The sequence below is a fragment of the Crassostrea angulata genome, chromosome 6, assembly GCF_025612915.1.
Source record: "Crassostrea angulata isolate pt1a10 chromosome 6, ASM2561291v2, whole genome shotgun sequence".
In the NCBI taxonomy this organism is placed as follows: Eukaryota; Metazoa; Mollusca; class Bivalvia; order Ostreida; family Ostreidae; genus Magallana; species Magallana angulata.
The window spans coordinates 54,618,814-54,642,110 of NC_069116.1; the positions used below are offsets into that span (position 1 = coordinate 54,618,814).

Below are 23,297 nucleotides of genomic sequence, written 5' to 3' on the forward strand. Positions count from 1 at the left end.
CTTGCATTTATGGAGCATAAAATATTACTCAATTGCTAATGCCATATTGTGTTTATATGAACAAATTTTTACTGGTATCCATTTATTCGCATGATAAATGCAAGTCTTATATTACATCATTTAATTGAGACAAGTCTGGTATTCTTTGGAATTAAGTTAATACATTTCCTTGTGTGTTTTATTGTTTTTCTCGATTAAGTAATGGAATAATAAACACTGTCAGCTTTGTACGCATTCATAATGATGATGCTTGGTGATCACTGAGCAGTAAGAAATAACTAGCACTGAAAAAATTGTTACACATCTCTCTAACTCATGCGAACTGTATTAACATTTAATTACCGGCATTAATTTTGAAATAAAAAGGTAATTGGAATAAATTGCAGTTCATGGAAAAAGGTAGTACAATTGAAAATACTAGATCAAAAAATAAAGTTAATCTACACTTACAGCAAATAAAACGGTCCATTTTTAGAGATCAAGTGCTTATTTAAGGCTTCCCGCTATATTGTGACTTTTTTTGCGAGCCCAAAACGTTAATTCAAGTGTTTGATATACTTTGATTTTATAGATGAATTGGTAGAGCTGTGTTTGGCGTTGAATCACCAGATCTCCCTGATTTCCTGAAGATAGTTTTCTCACCGTATTTTATTTAATTTCCCCTTTTAATCATGGCATCTTTTGCCTAGCTGTCCAATATTATTCTGGTTAAATACAGTATGAGATATTTTTTTTATAACGTTTAACTGCTATTGCATTCGACCATTTCATTTTGGGCATCTGAACCGTGTCTGGGAATTCTATGATATTTAATCGAACCACCATGTTTCATGGTTTTATCAATATTGTTTTCAGCTCTATGGTTATTTAATGCTAAATGCTTGGAATCCGTCTCTGTTATTAAAGGAATAAAACAGGGACTTAATGGCAATAAACATTTTACGAACAAAACTGTACACTGCTTTCGTGAAAGCCAACACATTTCATTTTGTTTTCGCTTTGGTCACGACAATACCTAAGGACTGAATTTTTATATTCTTAAGTAAAGTAAATAAATAAATTAGGGTTAAACAAATTTGAAACTTAATCTTGAGTAGATTACTGTAACGAAAACAAATAATGTTCAAAGAACGATTTTCAATTTTATATTGAAAAATTTGGTATTTTTGTAATAAAGTACCAGTACGTTGGCAGAAAAGAAATACCATCACATATATAATGTATAGAATCTAAATAGAAGAACAAATGGATGCCATTTCTACTAAGCATCAATATAATTCAGATGAAATTTACATAAGGTTCGCGACAATTTCTTAATTGCAACAGATTCTCTAGTGGCGAGTTAATGTGTCCGAATCCATGAATTCCGGTGTTTAAAATTGTCACACTCTGCTCATTTGATCAACTGTATCTACAAACACCGATATCACGATATCACTGCAATTATGCTCAAAAAAAAAAAGAAATCAGAACTTAAACCATTTCTTTTCCTCTTGTGACTTTTGTTTCGTCTTGGGAATAAGAGTAACAACACGTCCGATTAATTGAATATTAAGGGAAGAATTGTGATTAAGCAATAAAGAGCTAGAGCCACGAAGCATCAAAATGTGCCTTAAAATTTTCACAAAACTCAAGTTTGAAACAATACAAATTGTAATTACTTATAATGTAGGGCACAATATTCTGCATCTATGCATATGAATTTTTTTCACTTCGGCCCCACCGTTTAGCACATGCGCATCATCAAACATACTATGATCGTTAAAAATAGCTGAAAATTGTAGATTTTACTGCAGTATTTCCCAATTTTGAATGTGGCCACACTTGAGTACCTCTTTGAAACTTTTAAAACTGAGAGATATTGCATTAATGCTTCTGCCTGCAAAATTTCGTAGAGGTACTCAAGTGTGGCCAATGTGTATTTTACAAATTTTGAAAATTTTAGTAACAGAAAATAAAACAGACCACTCTATTTTAGGGTAATTATTTGCTTCCTTTTTATTGAAATAACAGAATTTAATTCATAATGATAAAGAATTATTTGTGATTATTTACAAAATCCTTATTTTATTAAATATTTGAGGAAGAATTGCATATAAACTGAACTTTACCATGTTTTATCTAGTAATTTTATACTTACAACGTGCATCATCAATGACGTCATAGTTTGACGTTTGCGACGTTAGTTGAATCTGAACATGGAATCTTGAGTTCTTTCAGTATTTTGCCAATAGAATTTACCAGTAAAGTCTGCATTTTTAAAAAGCTTTATTTCTATGTACCACGGTAATATTCAATTTCAGTAGAGTATGAGATATATGACCATTGCTAACAAACAGAAAACATTAAATTGGCAAAGTTAACATTGTACGTACGTTAGTAAATATATATTCCTATACCTTTATAATTTTAGAATAAGCGATAGCATGTATAAGTAGCTAGTTGTGGGTTTTTTGTCAAACGGTGAAATGCATTAAACGAAAGGAAAGATGCAAGCGATTTTTTTTTACACAAGTACGTGTTCCTGAATACCGCGGGAGAAAGACAGTCGACATCACGTGTAAACATGTAGGCCTACATATATGATAAACTTAACTTATTCCGTCAAAAAACTTGATTATTTAATTCCTAAGTACAGCTGTAATTGAATATTAAGCCATCGCCCCTTGTATAAAAACATTTTGCCAATGCATACGTCTTTCTTTATCAGCCACTGTTGATCAGTGTTGATTCGTCGCGTGGTCAATGTATTTCCGGTGAACCGTTACATGCAGTTACACTCCTTTCTTAAAAGATCGATTGTGTCCGTTTCGATGAAGACGGCTTTTGGTAAACACAGCTTAGAATACTTTATTAGCATGTGCACTATATAGAAGTCTAATCCTAATTTCGATGTCTTTGTTGATCATTTGTCCAATAAAATAAAAAATACACCCTAAGCGTGTGTACATCGGTGACTTACTTTTGCCTATAAAATTCTCGATTGAAATTATCTTTGATCAATTTATGCGTATTAAATCTAATTAAAGTTTTTCTTGTATTGCATATAAAAATAAATTCAGATTGCCGGGCCCTTTCTTTAAAAAAAAAAAAAGGCGATGAGTACAGAGAGATTTAAAACGGTATTTGTTTCCATTCACCCCCCCCCCTTCCCTACCCTCTAAAAATGGATTTACGGCCGGGTTCATTACAAATCTATATAAATGATAACACAAATTCTACATGCTTGCTATGAATTCGACTTTTCAAGACAATTTTACGACATTATTTATGTGCTACTGCTTGATGTGTTAAATAAAAATGTTCATTTTAACCTATCTTCGCTTCAAAATAGTAAACCCACATTCTCTCTCTCTCTCTCTCTCTCTCTCTCTCTCTCTCTCTCTCTCTCTCTCTCTTACGGATAGCTTATCACTTGGAAAAATTCTCAAAAGACATGAATATCACTAGAAAAAATGAAATGTGAATGAATAGACCTTATGGCATTTATAAGGAATAATTAACTCATGAGAATATTTTTAAAGAAATCGATATTCTTTTTTCAGTTAATTAATGAACATTAAAACACTGCTGTAATGTCATTCCCTTGTTCCAGCAGTCAAAATTTTTACTTGTGACAGTCCGATTATTAAAGAGCTTCTTAATAATACTGTTATTCTTTAAAATCGGACTGTCTCAGGAATCAACAATGATATTCAATGGAGTGATTTAAGTACGATATATGCCTCAAACACTTATGTATCAAAAATATCCCAGTTCTCGGCCCTATAACGGGCCTCGAAACTGTTTTATATTATTTCATACAGAACTGCTTTCGGCATACTAGTATATCCATTACATATACACAGTCGCTGAAAGGTTTTATTTTTCACTTGAACAGTTCGTGAACGGTGAGCGCACAGTGAGTGCACTCTAAACGAACGCGGTGAGTGCACACTGAGCCGAATTTGGATAGCGCTTATGAACGGTGAACTGTGAGCGAACGCAGAGCGCAAACGCAAGCGCAAAGAGAACGTTGAACGATATATGTACTCTATGTGAACGCAAGATAAACGATTTATTCGGAGTGCCCTGGGAGGTAATTTTCGTTGGTAATCAGGAAATAATAACAATAAACTACATGTTTGTATTGTTATAAGCCTAAATATAATATTATCTGACTAAACAATAAGTGAACACAAAACGAACGCAGTGAGCACAAGGCGAAATCTTTGTGAACGCACGGTGGGCGTTTTGTGAACGATGAGCAGGAACGGAGCGGAGAGCGCAAGTGAACGCAAGGTGAGCGCACATGAACGCACGGTGATCCCACGGGAAAATGGGAAAATAAAACATTTCAAAGGATTGAACCCTGGCATCTAACTGCTGTAAAGCACCAGGATTGGGTGAAAATATTGAAGCCTTGAAACAAGTAAAATAATCATGAAAATAATGTACACAGACTTTTACAGTAATGCATCAAAATTCGAGATTACATATATCTCTATTAAATTCAATTACCGTATCTCTGTCATATTTATATGATTAATTTTAATAATTTGTAATTACATTGGTAGAATTCAATGATTAATCCTCAGTTATACACTGCGCATCATCAGCATTACTTCAGGCAGTTTCAAATTGCAGAAAAAAAGAACTTTTAACACACCGACATATTTAAATGTACCGCTGTTATATTGACCTTCAGCACTGGTACCTGTAATATTTTTGAAACTTTATTGTAAAAAAGCTTTTCATGGTATTTTCATCAATAAATTGATTTTCATAAATTAATTATAATGTCTACATGATAATTTTATTTGTTTTCTGTTTTGTTTATTTCATTAGATTCAAGTCATACGTAGTTTTATCATTTCATGACGTTACTTAACAAAAATGACGTCTGTTCTACATTTTTCATCAAAACAATGCCATATTGTAAACTCCGTTTATAAAAAAGTATGATAGATATCGAAAAAAGAAAAACAGTCATGAAAAGCTAAGATTCTACCCTATATTATACCAAAATATGGTAATTTTTAATGATAGGGCAATTTTTTATGCTTCGTGGCTCTAGCTCTTTAACCTGCCTTTTGGATCCCCCTTGGGTCTTGTTTTCATGCTTTTCGATTTATCTGTACTAGACTATGGCAAATCAAACCTTCCCCTGTAAACATATTGAATAATTTAGATTAATCAACCTAAAGTGACCTTTATCGGGACGGAGATCTGATTCCCTCCCGGCGATAAAACACTTCCACTTGGCCCTATTCATCCTGCAGATGTTACTTACCCCTATCCGTAGTGGAAATACACTGTAGTAGTCGTAGGGGATAGATTGTATTCATAATAACTGGCTCATTGCTCATAGCACGGTTCTAATGCTACTGAGTTATATATATTGTAATGATGAACTGAATTGTATTTCTCTATGTCAGAATTTTTCATTGTTAAAAGCAATTTTTGTCTTTTGAGAGCGAAATATTTGTAACTATTTTAGACTCTCCGTGAGTGGAGCAGCTACGTGTAAAATATGAATTCAAACTTAAAAGTTTTTTGGGCTTTTTCTGTACCAGTTGTAGAGCTTATAGGTTAGAAATAATAAAAATAAATATTAATAATTGAAGTTATATCTGATGAATAATTTGTAAAATGACAAAATGGTTTATGATGATAATTGAAGTTTAGGGGCTTAATTTGAACATAAATGACATAATTAATTGACTTCCCATACAAAAGTAAACTGTTTGTTCCGTAGTGGGCAGTATTCCTTGGTCTGATGAATATTTAAAAGATTTCTTTTCATCTTTTTTTTATCATATGAATTTATTCTTTGAGCAGCATCATCATGTTGGTTTCGTAATGTAAATTTAGGTATCACAGAGGACCTTAAAAAGATCACTAGAACAATTATAGAGTGCGGTTTTAAATGAACTTATTCCAAAAACATTTTACATAACTTACCTATTTGTCTTGATGAAATTGGCATATATCGGTATAAAGATTATAATGACCATCAGTTATGAAAGGAAAGCAAATGAAATCCATGTGATTCTTAAAGAATGGGTCAACTTGTTATTTTGTATCATACAGTTTAGGGATCTAGAAGATTTGGTAGTATCTATCTTAAAGATAACTTTAAAATCTCAAGGGGTAGAAAATAAGAAATGTTAGCTGGCTATTGGAAAACAGCTATTGCCAGAGACGTTTATTCTTTAAGTCAGTGTTCATAAAGTAAAATATATCATTTCCTTTCAGTGTTATATAATCAGGGAAGATTGAAGTAAAATTTATTTTCATTTGGATCATTAAGGTAATTTAAAATATCTTTAGAATTCTTTTGAAAATATTTGGTGTTCAATGGGGGTAAAAAAAATATCTTTAGGATTTCAATGAATTCATTGAAATAAATTTGGAGTTCATGATCACTAAGGTCAAAAAAAGATGCATTAATTCATAGTTTTACCGCATTGCTATACATTTTGTGCCATGTATTGGGCTTGTAACGGGATCAAGGTACCGGTCTTGAAGCACTTTAATCTTTTCGTTACAATGAAAAATAGAACTAAAACAATTAACTTCACTTTAATATGGAAAAAAGTCTGATAGAAACAAAAGAAAAAAGGAAAATATTGGAATATGTTTTATGTCGTGTACAAAGGAACACTGATGTTTACCACAATAAACCAAGCTGGTGTTGTTTTATACGAGATGTACACGCTAATGATATCGATCAGGTTAGTTAGTAATTTTATATAATACGAACATCTTTGAAACACAGCAAATGTTTTTGAAATCAACAAACATCTTAAATTTCTTAAACTTTTCTCAAAATGTTGTACTGCTGGGTGAATGTCAAACGTCATAAAAAATATAAGATCAATATAAATGATGTAACTATAAGAGTTTGTCATTTGTATTTTGTAAGAGGATTTAAGGCACATTACAATATTCGTAATTAAAATTCAAGTTTAATCTTTCAGCTATAAAATAGAAAATAATGATCTCTTCAAAGCTTTTCAAGTCTTTATTGTATAGTAAATAAGATAAACTTTAGATGAATTCAGTTACAACGATTGGCTGATGAAATGTTTATTTTTTCCTGTGCGATTTAGTAAAGTAATCATTCTTTAACCATTGATGATAAAAAATGCTTTATGGCGAATGCTGCCAAAAACATTTTTACATAAAAGAAGAATATTTATCAAAATGTGTAAAAGAAGGGATTGATCTTTAACTAACATTCCCACACACAGCTCCACTCTTTATTCTGATATAACTACAAGTTCCATATACATAAATAGCTTGTATCTTCAAAACTATTTAACAACTTCTTAGCAACGGTCGTCCATTGATTTTATCAACACTTTCCATAGCCCACTTGCCTATTAATGATTTTGATTAAAAAAAAATTATGATGATGTCATTTTATCATTAAACATTAAGTGTCTGTTTTGGATGCTTTTAGTGGAAAACATGTCTCTTCACACCTAACACTTGGGCAACAAATCGGTATTGTAAACCACGTGATAAAAAAAAAACACTGCATAAAAGATATAACTGTATTAGTGCTAGGCAAATTGATTAAAACAAGTGAGTTTGTAGTGGAAATAATGGATTGTTATTTTATCAAAATAAAATTGAATTAATCTTTTTAAAAATTTCTTAGCATTAGCGGCATTTTATTATCACCGCTATGCATACTGGTATGCACTTAAAACCATTTACGATTCTTTGTAAATCGCTTTAATACTAACAAAGCCTTATTCAACATCAATAGCAATATACAGTGTAAGATTTAAAATTGAAATTCAATCCCCCTCCCCCTTTTTTGTCCAATTTGTCGCTAACGTATTCTATTGTTTAAACTATTCATTGTACCGTCAATACCACCATCTCGGTCCAACATAATTCTATAATCTTTAATTCATATGTCAAAATGTATGAAATTTGAAACTAATTACATTTTACTATCCAATTTGATGACTTTTTTAAGTCTATGAAAGAACTTAAAGAGGTGTTAGAATGAAAAATTCACATGTCGTGTGTTAAAAAATATGCATTCAAAAATGGTCATGCATTAAAAATATTAAAATCAACATCCTTGTGTTTAAATGACAAAACGACACCACGGGGAAAAGAATCGCGGAAAATGCTTACTAATAAAATATTGAAAAATATAATATACCTAAATGATTTCCCAGAAAAGAATTAAAAAAAAGTAGCAAATTTAACAATCCCCTATTTACAAAACACAATTTATAAGTTGATCTCCAATATTTGTCAACTAAAGTTGAATATTAATTTTCTCATAAAATCCTCTAAATTATTCATGCAAATGGGTTATGTTTATAAATGATATACTGTCTTAAGCATGAATAATCAGCTGTCCTTATTAATTAACAACGGTTTCAACTGAAGATTTGAATAATTGATCTTCACACGTTAGCGATAACTGTTTATGATGGTAACCCATCTCCAGACTCCACGTGAAAATACAGCGTGACCGACATGTTTCTATTCACCGTTTTCCTGCTTCTTAGTCTTTGCATGCTGTATGGATATACACTAAATCATTCTAAAGACGTAACGCCCGAATTATAAATAGACTTCGTCACGAAAAGGCATATCCTTTCTACAGCCGCTGCGTACAATGCGTAATTGCCAAACTTTTTGACTATGGGTGCCTGTGCTGTGACCAAAAGGAAATCACGACCTTTTTGACATTAAAAGGAATTAAGATTTCTTTAAATGTTATAAAAAAAAAAGTCCTGTCTATATCTCATAAAATTTATATTTACATCCACTAAGTATTTCATACGAAAATTGATTGTAGGTCACGGGTGTATAGAAACTGACAGGACTGAAATCTACAAGATCAAGTTCTAACTAGTTTATCCATTGGTGGAAACCTTCAGCAACTTAACAAAGATCCAACCAAATAATTATACTGATGTCTGATGTAAGACTCAAGTTCCCATATAAGACAAGTTGGCTATTTCTTTTATGTAACGCACTGAACATTAGCAATTTAGTTACTTTTACTTACTTTTAACGATTAGTTCATTAATTTGTTAAAAACGAAGATCTTTATATAAAAAATATGTTAAGAATTTTATTTTGTTTGATGGGTTATGCGAGTTATGAAGGTAGCGATCATTGCAGAAAAAAAACATAACCCGCATGCTGCTAACGCGGGTTATGTATTTTTTTCTGCAATGTCGCAAAATTTTGCACGCGAAAGGTGTGACAATGTCTCACATGCACTCATGATTAATAGGTTTTACTGAACAAGTCCAAATCTACTTTTATTGAACACTTGTTTATAATATATATAAATATATATATTTTTCTCGAATAAAGGTTGGTCCCTAGTCAACAATGTTTTAGTTAAAGTAACTTTAAAATATTTGTTTTTTCCTTTCATTCTTTTCGTAAGACATTTTGTCCGAAACATTTATCTCTTAACAGGTTATTTTTCTAACCAGAATCTCTACATATTCCTTTTTCATAACACTTTTTCAGCCAGTTTCAATTTGTTCTGTTTTTAATATATTTTAAGCAAGGCATTACAGTTGTCATTATCATATTAAAACTGATAAACTAGACATTTTGTAGGCAAATAATACTGAATTTAAAATTAAGAATTTTTCAAAAAATCGATTTAGTTAACTTAAATTTATAATTCATAGATATAACTGGCTTATTTTCTTTCTTTTTATTATTGCATTTTTGTATATGTTGCACTTAAAAAAGTTAAAGGATTAATTTATTTATTTTCTGCAACTGTCAAAATATTTTTACCCTAGTTTTGTTTAATAAACTTTACTTTGTAAAAAAATCTTTATTTTTTCCCCCAAAACAAATTTTTAAAGCTTAAAGTAGTCAAAGATCAAAATTTTCTACACATGCAGAATACTATGTATCGCCCTGCTTCTACTGCAATTGTTTTAATACAAGGTTTAAACAATAAGTCGTTGATTCTTCAATAATGATACATGTAACTACATACTTTTCAATGCAGTGTGTACAGAAGTGTATTATAGTATCAATGATGACAACACTTTTAAATGTAGGGACGCATCAGAAATATTACTGCAAATATCAGTATCATGGTTTTACATAAGTTCAGTTGGCACTTACTTTTGTAGTATCAATACATTGGTCCATATGTTTGCTAAGATACCTTTTTCCTATCCAAGTCCCTTCAAATAATTGTTTGGGCCATAAAAAGGTACTTGTTCAACTATATTTTACTTTTACTTTTTACTTTTTCAATTACATTTATTAAATGTTATTAGTTACGAAAATGGCATCCGAAATATACCCAGTAAGCTGGTATGGAATTTATACAATAGGGATTTCATAATTTGATAGTGTTTTTCACTTTGAAGCTCATACGAGAAAAATAATAGCAAAATTCCAGCAGTCTGGGCGAGGGTTGTTTGATTCACACGAGCTGCGAGTTGTACTGATTACATGGACTAATGTGTGTTGATGAGACTGGACCAACAGTTGTTATACGTCTATGTTGGCACCTCCTGCCAAAACCACCATTTTAGGAGACCAAAAAACCAATCAGTTATTTTGTTTAGTCGTCAAACATCCCATTTAGTGAAATCGCAGAAGCAGGCAGAGATTGTTATTAAATGCTTAACTAGACATTGGAAATCATTATCGTGTCCTAGTCGCAAGGTTTGTAGACGGGCTTTCATTGGTTGTCTGCCATTAAATATTAATATGGCATCTCCATATAGATTTCAAGATTGTAAAATTCGTCACGTGCTTAATAATTGATGACGTCATTTTGTGTTCTGGAAGTGGGTGGTCAAGAAGTATTTGTCTGCATACACGTGCTTTGATCTTTCAGAGGGTCACTGGAATTCACCAGAGTCAGAGCAACAACAAATCACTATGCTTGTGTCCGGGATTACATCTTTCATGCTCCTTTTTGTCTTGCTTCTGCAAACGGATGCAAAGGTAAGAAACTTTACAAAATACCCTTGCTGCTTTCCGTCTCTTTTCATTTTTTGTTTCTGTTTAAACTACTCTACTTAGCTTTTGAAAACTATTCAAAATACTTATCCTGTCTTCCTATTATTTTCATCATTATTTTTTGTTTAATGCTCTCATTCTTTTGTTTAAACCACATTTTGCCAAAGAACAGTTTGAGAATTTCACTACGAAGGATCTTGGCAAACTTTTGACTTAGAATGATATCTTCAATTTTTTTTTTACACTTTCCTGTTTTATGCTATATTTTTCTATTGAAACTATGAAACCACGGTGGTTTGATGAATACAAGACTGTAAATTGCATTGATATTCCTTTTCATGTTTAAAAAAAAAACAACATCTCTACAACCTTTCATAAAACTTGAACAAAATGTTTCGTGTTAGTTGTAGGCAACATATAAAACCCATTTGTCCTACAATTATTTTCTTTTAAAACTGTTTTCCACACCTGTCTACTTATTTTAGACACATTTTAATCCTGTTACACAACGTTTTTCAAAAATCTCCCACGCTAGCACATCTTTCTATTGGTAACTGACTTTTTAAATGTTAAATATCAGAGAGTTTCTCTTGACAAACTTTTCACTATTTAGATTTAATTATCACAATCAATGTATCTCTCACAATTAGCAAAGAAAGGATGTAGGCTAAAGATTCTAGTAGTACACCAAAACGTTGTGTAATTCGACAGTGATATTGAATATCGTGTTGTGCGACTATCTGTTAAAAGGACATTGATGTATTATCATATAAGGCAAGACTTACAGGGGGTGATTAAAGACTAATGCCTCTAATGTTGTGTCGAGAAGAAAGGTGCTTGTTCGCGGATAAACATTGTCTTTAAGATTGAGATATATTTCGGTCCTGATTACAATCTATGAGTGCGGTTAACGATTGTGCCTTACGAGAAATGTGCTGCGATTAGCAAGCTAATCAAACAATTATTGCGCAGATTACTATGGACTATCCGAGTCTTTGCAAGAGGCGATACATTTTGATTAAATTCGGTAATTTATCAGAGGTGATTATATTTCTAATCGATTAAGAGGGATTAACGTATTTCAGTATATTTCTGTGTTTATTACTTGAGACATATAACATACCCTGATTAATCATTTGAAAACATAAATCCTTATTGAAATAAACCTACCAACCAGATATTTTTTCTAACTAATCATAACGCCTGGATAGCGCCGTAATGCAGATGATTCTAATAGTTTTAGTTTAATAATTTAAAGTTTAGTTTTGTCATAACAGGTGCCCTCACAAAAAATGATATAAAATGATATTTTACACTATCAAAATGGCATGGGAAAAGTTTGAAGCCTATTGCTGCCCCATTAAGAATAAACTGAATGTTTGATAAGAAAAAATCTTAAATGTTTAAAAACAAACCCACAAACAAAATTACAGTTCTGAGAATGACGTTGGTTTTTTTTGCTGTATGTCCGTGAATCGTCTGTTTGCAATGTACCGATGAACACTTGGCTCCAGCAGTTACGGTCGTTCTGGAGCGATACTTTACTGTCCTCAATGGGCGCTTGGGAGTTTTTAAATGTATCTAAATGAAATGACACTACAGATTGAGATTCTAACACTGATAACACCACTCAGTAATAACGAAATCATGCTGCGGAATAAACTAAACAGACACCCAGGCTATAAACTCGCCTTTTCTCCTGTAAGACAGTTGCGTTTTATTTCATCGAGCGAGCAAGGAGACGACAAGTTCGTTGGAACTCCTCCGTCTATCTTTAACAGTAAGGATCGGTCTGAAGATAGTAAAACATAGATAACGTTATGATTCAATCGCTCGCTGAAGATTTTTACCAGTATCCATATCTAGTTTAGATTTGACTTAGTTTGATGTTTGATGGATAAAGCTTAATGTTGATGTTATACTTAATGCATAGAAAAACCTGAGTCAACAAAATGGTTTAGTAACGATATATGGTTACTTGCTGTTTATTGGTATTCAAAGGATTTTCTAAAAGTAAAAAGAAAGAATTTATAATTATCAAACAAGTTGATGAATTGATGATAAATTCTGTCGTCTTTTTCAACAAGGCTTGCTGACTTAATCTATAACGAGAGTCTCTCTCTTAAATAAAATCTTTATGTCAACAAATCTCATTGTTGAGTTCACATTGTTATAATCTCTTCATTAAAATGAATTCTGAAGTTTCATGGTAACAGGACAGAAAATCGATAAAAATTAATAATCATTCAGATGCACAAACCAATGTTATCCTGTTGCCCTAACTCTGTATTTTTACTTTAAACTATTGTTAATTGTAGAAGAATATTTTCCAGATTCTATGATTATTCTAGCGTTTTACAAGACTTTTGGGATGTTCAAATAAAACACAGGTTTACTCATCTCTCTTCGATACCCATTTAATCTTGTATCTGAATATTCCAAAGGGATATTTTTACACAGATTACATTTGAGGGGACTTTCTTGTTTACTTCTAAACAAGTTCTAGAATGTTTACACTAATTTTGTAATTAACTGAGTACAATAATATGATGTTACTGTATACAGGTTTATTTTCGCCCTTCTACACTTGCAAAACAACTTTGATCCATATTGGAATCGCCCAGACATACTAGTAGTATACGGATTACGGATGGCAGGGATTGCATTCTTGGGGGCTTTCTTGTGTACTCATTACGATAGCTCTTTAATTCACCGTTAACATCATTATGACATGGATGGACAAACACAGGTTTCCGTTTCGTTCCAGGTTCTGAACTTAAGTATCACGATTTAAGTTGTGATGTTTTTACAAATTGCAGATAATAAATGAAATATGAATTGTAATACAGTCACTTACAAAATTTAAGATTTTTTTGAAATTTAAATATCAATTTCTCATTATTATTTTTTTTTTAATCTAAATTTATGTTAAGAACAATACTAATAAAAACTTACTTCAAGAAATTGTATGTAAATAATATTTATAGAAGTTTAGTGTATTTTCAAAAGAGAACAACAGTTCTTGTTAAAACTTTTGGTTTCATTGTTTTTGCATTTCGGAAGTTAGTATTGTTTGAAGAAAACTTGACATTGTACGGGATTCGTTTCCATAATGGCTTCCTCTCCAGGTTTGTTTGAATAATGTGAGAGCAAATTCCCTTTGCTTAATGTTTGGCAAGAAGGGGGCTTTAGTAAATGTTAAGGTTATTAACCCCACACTATCGAATATTGATAACCAAAGCAGTGTTGTATAAAAACATGCAAAACAGTATTAACCATGTCTTTTCCCAAACAATGGATATTGAACATTTCATCAAAGGATCACTTTGCTTACAATTAGGCATCAAATTTCCTCACACTTAATATATTGTTTAATTCAACAAAGCAGAGGATCGTAAAAAAGGGAACATCGTAAAATTAAGAGTGATCAATAGGCTATATGGAGTGATTAAAAGTGGCCTGTATTGGTAAAGCTCGGGTAAATAGATAGAGTTTCTAATACTTACAGAAAATCAATCATTATGTTAGTCTAACATAACATCTAGAATGGTAACCGGGCAAGAGATTTGTAAGGCTTATGGTGGATTCTCCCACCTACAGTTTATATATAACAGTTATCAGTTATTACTATATCGCTGGAGCTGCCAAGTTTATTATTTGTTTAAAGAACAATAATGGCATATATTAATTTCAGATGCAAATAGTTATGAACAATACATATGACAATATTGATTTAACCACCAGAACTATATCATTGTAAATGGTCATATAACTTTATCTATTGTTTCTTTGGATCCGAATATTTCTTTTGTGACCCCCTCAATATCTGCATTTGAAAATGCAACTTCCTTTTATCCCAAGTATTTGTACCAAACTTCCTTGTATTTCGTATCAAATTTTCAAGTGCCATCTCACCTTTCTCATTTAATGACTATCAAGTTATGACAGACGTCAATTTGCATTCAACATAATGTACATCGCTATCAAGTTGTGACACCGAGATGTTATGCTGGGGAGTTTTTTTTTTAAACTGTCAAATTTTTTTTATGTCTTTTAAAACAAAATTCCTTAGTGCCCTTTCCGCTTCGTCAGAATTGATTGGGAATAATTACAGAGAACATTTTGTCATTAGAGAGGCGTTCAGACGGATCCTTACGGAATCCTAGCTAATGCTTGGCACCGGCTCCGACCAACCTTTTACTCTGCTCGCCGAGGAACCGCAGAAATGGACTTTTGCGGGGTGTTGAAATTCAGCAAATCACATTAAAATCATGTTTCTTCTGACATATCGGTGACAAAGGAGTGTTTCAAATTGAAAGTCCTCGTCCTCGATGATTGAAATAGACCTGACTTAAGTGACTACGTAATGGTGCTAGTTTCCTTAAGATCATTCATCTTTTGTTCACACTTAATTTCCCAACACTTTACGTCAATTATAATTACGAATCTCTCCGATGTGGTTTATTTTTAAGAATACATCTAGTTAATTTAAGATGTCATATATCATTGCAACCAAGATAACATTTATATGTGTAAGGAATTATGTAACAACTGTGTATTCATGAAAAATATGAAAGAATTGCTAATATCATAAAACTTCTTTGTGTATGATTAAAATAAAACCAAAAAATAAATAAATTAAAAAAAAACAAACAAACAAAAAACGAGCCGTTGTGGAGGAAAAAATAGCTGCACCATATATTGGATGTATTTTATGCTTTTATATGAATCTTTTATAAGTTTACAAAAATTTATTTTTGATCAGATGCGGTTTAGTAAAGTTCTATACATATTGTATGTAACTGAATTGAGGTATGAATTGTATAGTTACGCCTGTGTGTTCAAAACAATGCCGACGTACAATGAATAATATATTGACACGTTGTTTTTTTTTTTCATTTCAGCCAACATCAGCTTTAAGACAGAAGCGTGCTCCTGTAAGTATTCAATTACGCGTAATTCATTACAGTTCAACTTTGAATTTAAAAAACCCCAAAGAATAAGAGAAAAATGCCAGCGACAAAAATCTGAGAAATGATAAAATCAAGAATTAGCTTCCATATGATTTTTAAGGCAAGAAAAATTGTATATAAAACTTCCACAGAAGACAACTTGGAGTAATTTTACATTAATTTTCGAAGGACCGGCCGAATTAGCCTAGAGTATGTCGTATTAGTCGCAAAACGTCTAAGCCTGCAGGTAAGGCTATGTAATACGGTATAGATACAAGCTTAAGACGTTGGCAGAGGGACGCTTCCCCTGTCAATGGCAGCAGTTTTTGGTGATGTCTGAAATAAACGTTCCGAGATGCCTTTAGGGGCGTTTGCAGGATCCAACCATAATCAAATGTTTTGCTCATTTTTTTGTGCGGCAATTTTGTTATTGTTATTTAATATTCCACTGTTTTTGACATCCTTTAACAGGGATTTCAATTCCCGCGCTTGGGAAGGTTACAAGAATATGTAGGTTTACATGTACCAGAGGGTAACTTACGCACAGCGCATGCTCAATGAAACTCTCTCTTATTCTCCATTGCTTTCTTCATCATTAAGCATGTATATCTTATAATCTTATTCAGTCTGTTTTTATCTATTTAATATAAATTTAAATTTAACTCTAAATTTATCATTAACACGGAACAAAATATTATAATTCTAATTTTTCATTATTTTTTCAAAAATTAAAGCCATATCTCAATTTAAATCTAAAACATCTATTTGTCATCACTGTTACATTCTTTCTACTGATGTTGCGCAGAAAGTAAACAAGCGGCCCTTACAATTTCCACGCTTGGGTGGGAAAAGATCTTCTCCACCCGAGGTACGTCAGGGGACTTTAGAAATAACGAAAAAATATCATTGCTAGCCGCGTATTTTGAACTTGGTTGTAACCTGTCTATTCATGCTTTGTACAAATTTCAGAAGTTTGACAGTTCTCCAGACATTTATGTCGAAGAAATTGAACCGGTTTTAAATGATGATATAATAGATAGTTTTCTAAGGGGACAAAATGATTTGTCCCCTCAGGACCGTTATCAGGTAACTTTGCACAGCACACAGAAGCCTTCAAAAATTTGCATGGATATTTTTTCATCTTTCCTTCATCTGTTGTGACGTGAGCGAATGCAGTGTGAAACGTTTTTTTCTGAAGTAAATCTTTGATATCTCTCCTGTCTGCCGCCATCTTTGATCGCCATTTTCTTCATTGAAACTTCCGTCCTTCTCTCACCCTTCAGATGTTGACATCAATGCATGCTGTTGCTCGATTGCAATAAAAAGCAGGTAAAGAGCATGTGCAATGGATAAGAAAAACAACAAAAACATGTGTGCAATAACATGTAAAAAGAAATTATTTTTTGAGAGCTATATCATCTCTTGCTAAATTTAACACCACTTATTTCTACAATGTTAAAGGAAAGCGAAGTGAATAAAAGGGGAATTCAGTTTCCAAGATTGGGAAGAAAAAGGAGTTCATTAGCTGACATGCACACCTATGTAAGTTAAAGACAAGTTGTTTTTCAATAGAAAGTGAAGATTTGTTCATATTCAACTGAAATCTGATGTTTTAATAATCGTAAATCAAGCCATTTTAAAATGTCCTTACCTTACAGAGAGAATATGCAGAAAAAATGTTAAATTCGGCAGATGACGATTTTCCACATGACATTAGAGAGAAGCTGTTGTCAATGCTCCACTCAGATGACGAGGGACCGACAAATAGAATCATCATCATCTGAATCTGTCACGTTTAGCCCATTCTTATTCAACAGACTTATTACAGACTGTTTAGATAGCTGATTCATCATATCATTTCAAACGATCTCTTTATTTAGGTTTTAGTCTTTTCACCATAAAATGTACTACTATTTTGTCTAATAAATGATTTTTTAAAAAGAAAGTTGTCGTTATTTTTTTTACCATTTTATGTGACTTACATATCTTAGAAGCAATGAAAATAATCTTAATAGTATTGCCTTTGTTTGTATTCATTTTGGTATGCTTACCTTTCCAGAAATATTTCTATTTCCCGCGAATGGGTCGATCGGTAAGTATGGTAGATAAAGCAATCAAATATTAGAATATATCCGCTTTGTTGTGTCACGTTATGTTCGATTTGTTTGAAATTTGAATTCTATGTAATACAGTAGTGGATAGTCTTAGCTTTTAATTGGCTTTTTTTTTTGTTCTGCCATGTCAAGACTTCGCCATAGAATCATCTAGACGATTTTTAGAATAAAATTAATATATCTGTAAAGACCAGAAGTAAATTGTATTCAAAATACATTGTCTTAGCACTGCAACTGGCGGATTTCCCCAGCGTATGCTGCCATTAGGAGAAGGCAAATGCAGATCACTACAGTCGGCTTATCGAAGAACATGCATGACTAGTAGATAGGTCTGAAGGGATGAGGAAAACACAATAGAAGTTTAAATTAGGAGCTCTATGTATATATTTTATTAATTTGTCTTGCTTGCTTCTGAATTCTGAAGGCTTTGTATATACCATTAAGCCAGATATACATAATTATATATTTGAGTAGCGGCGGCCAGTGTAAGGTATTGAATGTTGAAAGAAATCAAATGACATGTGTGAAGAAACATTTTTTTTTTAGTATTTGAGTAGATTACGAAAGACTTTTATGTAATAGAGTGCTGTTCATTTGATATTCTCACTTTGGAGCAATATGGTATCAAATGACAGTTCCAATATTTTGCATCTTTTATACGACTTTTTTATTATTCTGAAGTACCATACATTGCTTGGTTTTAGTGATGTTACTTTTAGCATAGTATACTCAGTGTATTTTATTTCTCATTAAATTAAAAGCAGGATCCGGGTAATCTCATAAAAAATGGATTTCAATTAAAAAAAGCCCAATGAAAAGTCTGTTTTATTGGCTTATTGGAAGTATTTAAATCGATGCAATAGTTGTCCAATCTAGATGACATTCATGACTTAAGCTAAAAGGTTTCGATCTGTGTTTGCAATTCCACGCTCAACATTTGTTTCAATAAAGAAAAAAATCCTTTTCCTGCATTGAAGTACCATTTTGAAATCGAATATCTTGGCAGATAAACGGTAATGTTTCTATTCGGTATCTGATACATGTACAAATATGTTAAATGATGTTAGTATTTGCTGAAAAGATCAAGTTGCCATTGTAACAATTAATTAAGAAAAGATACAAATGAATCTTTGTTTAAACAAATAACTATACAATATGTTGTCAGTGAAATCTGGTTTGTTTGCTTGAAGGCTTTTTATTTCCCACGGATGGGCAGGAATCAGGAATCAGCTGACCAGGAACAATCCGAGGAGGACATTCCATGCTGCAATGTGGGTGTATCCAGGGCCTGGGGCCCAGAGGATCCCGAGCCCAGACGTATTTGTCCCGCCGCCAAATGCTGTGGTCATTTGTCTTCAAAAGTCTATGTGGATTCCGATCTAACAGTCTACGAAATATGTGTTTCTGATGTGGTATGTTATTTGATTTATTTCTTTGATATTACACCTTCATAGCAAATGATGATAATGATCGAGATGGTTATCATAAAGTACTTAAGAAGTCGCAAATAATGTTCTCTCTCTCTCTCTCTCTCTCTCTCTCTCTCTCTCTCTCTCTCTCTCTCTCAAAACATTTCTCTAAATCATGCACTTGATTTTTTGTATTACAGGCTGCACTTCCAATGGAGCAGAAGAGCTAATACAGCGTCATTTATTGATGCAATTGACAATTTAATAATGTAACTTCAATGTTATAATTGTACAGTGAAATAAATTTGTATATTTGATTATATAACGGATTTTGGTTAATAATTGCAATTTGAGAGAAGATTCTGCTCTCCATTTATGGAATCAGAGAGTGTGTTTTTCAGCAAGTTTCTGATTTCTCCGTGCACTATGTCAACTGTTCCAATACTGACGACTCCAATGCATACAATGGCTCTGGTGAACGTTGAGAAGAAACAAAAGGCTTTAAAAAGAAAATTAATTCCGGATGTTTGTCAATGCTATCAGGACCAGCCAGACTTCTTGTATTCTCCTTCATTTGCCTTGACAAACAGAGCCATCTTTGTTTTTGTGAGGATCCTATGCCATGTTAAATAAATATTTCATCGTTATCAATTAATAGAAAAAACTACTGAGCCTCCGCTGTGATATTTGCATTTTATAATAACGTTTTAAATAGGAGGGATCTTATGGAGCGGGACTGGGGAAGTGGTGATGTCTTTTAAAGCATCGCAATCTTGATCTGGTCTGAAAGGATTCGTGGATTACACAAACCAACCAACAGACCTTCTAACGATACTTAATATATTATGGTCTTGGGAAGCTTTGGAATCATAACTTAATCCTCTCTTAGTGTCTTTCGTGAAGGTTTGAATCTGATCATTTTTGGCAACATATAAAAAGAAAACAAAGGAAAAAAAAGAATAAAAGCCACAGCTCGGTGTATATTGCATTCATAATCATAATGCAAAATAAAACTGTCAAATCTGGTTTGTGAATTCGTAGAAACCAAGGACCACCGGTAATTGTTCTTTGGAACTTGTTCGACTTTTTGGACTGGACACCATTTAGTCGGCTATTCTCAACAAAAACAAATAAATAAATTACATTAAGGACTTTTACTATACCACAGTTTTTAACTTAAAATAATCTTGTAAAAATTTTTAGAGTAGATAATGGGTAATTTCTTAAGCATCCAACCTTACTAACATGTAATTATTGATTACTTTTCATTGATCAAATTCTAATCTACTTTAAAATATTCATTTCGTGGAAAAACGTTTGTTGTGTTACAGCTAGAGAAAAAATTCATTTTCTATATCTGCAATGGTAGCACACCGAACTGATATTCTAATTAACACTGTCGAGTAAATCTTACTACCTAAATATCAGCTGTCACATGTGATGAGTTTTACGTATTTTTTTTTAAATATATACACTAATGAAGAGACAATAATCAGGTGCGCGGAGCCTGGGCGCGTTGGCCTGGTGTTACTGGAAAGACGAAAGAGCTGAGCTGTACTTTCCGATTGATTTACATGGCGGTAACAGCCGTTTGGATCAACGTTAAGATTGTCATAAGCTACGCTAATGGAATTACATGATAGTCAATTATCAATTAAAAATCTTCATCCATCATGTAAAAAAAAAATTCAAAACACAAAAACTGGCTTGTCGTTCGGAAGACTGGTTTTTATGATTTGCAGATGATTAGTGGAGAAGAAAAGATTCGTTCTAAAAAATATCAGATGTAAGACCATTCTTGTGTCGGTTAGTACACTGTATTAAGTGAAGACAGTTGTAAGGCTAGATAAGTATGCTTCCGCAACCAGAATTGACATCGTTATGACAAAATGATAACAACAATTTGTGTTTCATGAAGGGTGATTATGAAATAATCTACCATTGCACAACTTCTCACATTCGCCTCGATACAAGTTACATAACGAACTTTAAAGATTGTTTTAGATAGGATTAGGGGCAGAGCTGTTGTGATTCATACGTTCTATTAATAAACGCTAGTAACGTGTATTCGAATGTGCTTTATCGAGTGCGTTTGAATTTTGTTATTAGGAGATAAGCTATCGCCTAAAATACAATAATATCCGTTCATCACATAGCCATATATACAGTTGTATATGGTAATGTATCTTTTGAGAGACACTGTTGTAAATTGTTCTACATATATTTCTTTCTTCTTTTACTTCAATTCATCTCATCGTTAAAGAACTTCGTATGAAAGAAAACATTTTCTTGTTAAAACGGAACCCTTTAGAGGGAATATCTTACATCTCATAAAAAGGAATACATGTGATTCTTGAGGGTTTGACAGTGTGTATAGTACATGTGTCAAGGCAATATCTTCTGAATAGTGCATGAATATTTTGTCTTTTTTCTCTACTCCTGATAATCATAGAGCAAACAAACTGGATGTATGAGTTTTGTTAACAGTGGGCGTTTACCAAAAAACGGGGTTTGGTGCTTTAAAATGCAAAAGTCTCTTCCTTTAAAAGTCTTCCTAAGATGTGCTCTCTGAAGTTTTAGTTAAGCTGGAAAAGAATGTAAATGTAGGCAGTCTTTTTCATTGACAAAATATCAATTCTCTTTTGTAAAAGGAAAAATTCTTTAACGAGCTTTAACCAATTTTTATTACCAATATATCACATACACTGGAAAAATTTCTCTTTTTTTAATGAAAAAAAAAAAGTTACGTAGGTACATACAATTTATGTGAGCTATCATTTGAGATGTAATGTGACGTCGTCATTTTGTCTACGCACGTCAATTTTCAAATTATAGAAAGAGATTGGTGAATATATCAATATTCAAAGGTGATTACTATTGTAACCGTTCGACATTTTGAAAAAAGTGGTGTTTGTTTTTGTTATTTTTTTAAAAAGAATTTTTATCAGGCTCAAAAGGATAACTATAAAAAATTCTCTATCTTTACAAATCTTTTAAAACACACGTTTCATATTCTCTATGCGAGAAAAATGACAACCGTGGCCAAAGTAAGAGAATAGAAATATACAATAGTTTAAAGCGATTTTGAAAGATTTGCATGATGTTGTATATCATATCTTTGAAACATTCTCTCTTGCTTTTTGTGCAAAATTGACATATTACCTATATTAATTAATTTGAAGCATTATTTCGCGATGTTGCTGTGGAAATCAAATATCATTGAAATGTAATTACTTTTGAAAACTAAAGCAACCTCTTTTGTGAGGGTAGGGTTTGGTCAAAATTCATTTTCAGTTTATATTTTATGACAGTTAATCATCTTCCCCATCAAAATTAGAATCATATTCCTTGAAAGAAGTAAAATGTTTTAAAAAGGGTCTCAAAATGATCTATATCTCTAGTTTTCTTCCGTAAAATTGGAGAGACGATTCTTGATTTTCTTTTTCAATTCCTCTGTTGCTCAGCCATTACTATGAATACAAGGGTTCCATAATAAGCAAGTTACGTTCGAACTAACTGCAACAAAATTTTGTTTCTAAAGTATTACTCATAATTACAGGTGTAGTGTAAAAATGGCTAAAACCATCAGACCCTCGTTATCGGGTCGTCATTAGAAAATATTAGTTCCTGGTTTTTTGTTGCATCTTGGTTTTGTTTTGTTTTTCTGTTTTTTTTTTTTTTTTTTGATGGGAGTGTTACATGCAATGTTCTTTCAACAAAACTTTCAAAGAATACATCATTTTTTCAAAGACGGGTAATGTATTTTAGCCTAAATATTCATTCTAAGCATTAAATGAAACCACCGAAATAACGAAATATTGTCACTCTTGTTTTGTATCTTCCACGAA

The 23,297-nt window shown here is 32.3% G+C and overlaps 1 protein-coding gene across 4 annotated transcripts; it reads left to right on the top strand.

Annotated features, from left to right (window-relative positions):
- The first annotated feature begins 10,715 nt into the window (after positions 1–10,715).
- Positions 10,716–19,793, top strand: LOC128186817 (small cardioactive peptides-like). 4 transcript variants are annotated; one of them, XM_052856721.1, is made up of 7 exons: positions 10,724–10,959; positions 15,879–15,911; positions 16,398–16,436; positions 16,732–16,794; positions 16,896–17,012; positions 17,388–17,468; positions 17,585–17,871. In XM_052856721.1, the coding sequence occupies exons 1-7, from the start codon at positions 10,894–10,896 to the stop codon at positions 17,708–17,710; spliced, it is 525 nt and encodes a 174-aa protein (XP_052712681.1). In that variant the 5' UTR covers positions 10,724–10,893; the 3' UTR covers positions 17,711–17,871. The 4 variants fall into 4 exon arrangements, with proteins under 4 accessions (XP_052712682.1, XP_052712683.1, XP_052712681.1 ...); XM_052856722.1 differs by lacking the exon at positions 16,732–16,794 and having other exon boundaries at positions 10,716–10,959; XM_052856723.1 differs by lacking the exons at positions 16,398–16,436; positions 16,732–16,794 and having other exon boundaries at positions 10,716–10,959.
- The last annotated feature ends 3,504 nt before the right edge of the window (positions 19,794–23,297 follow it).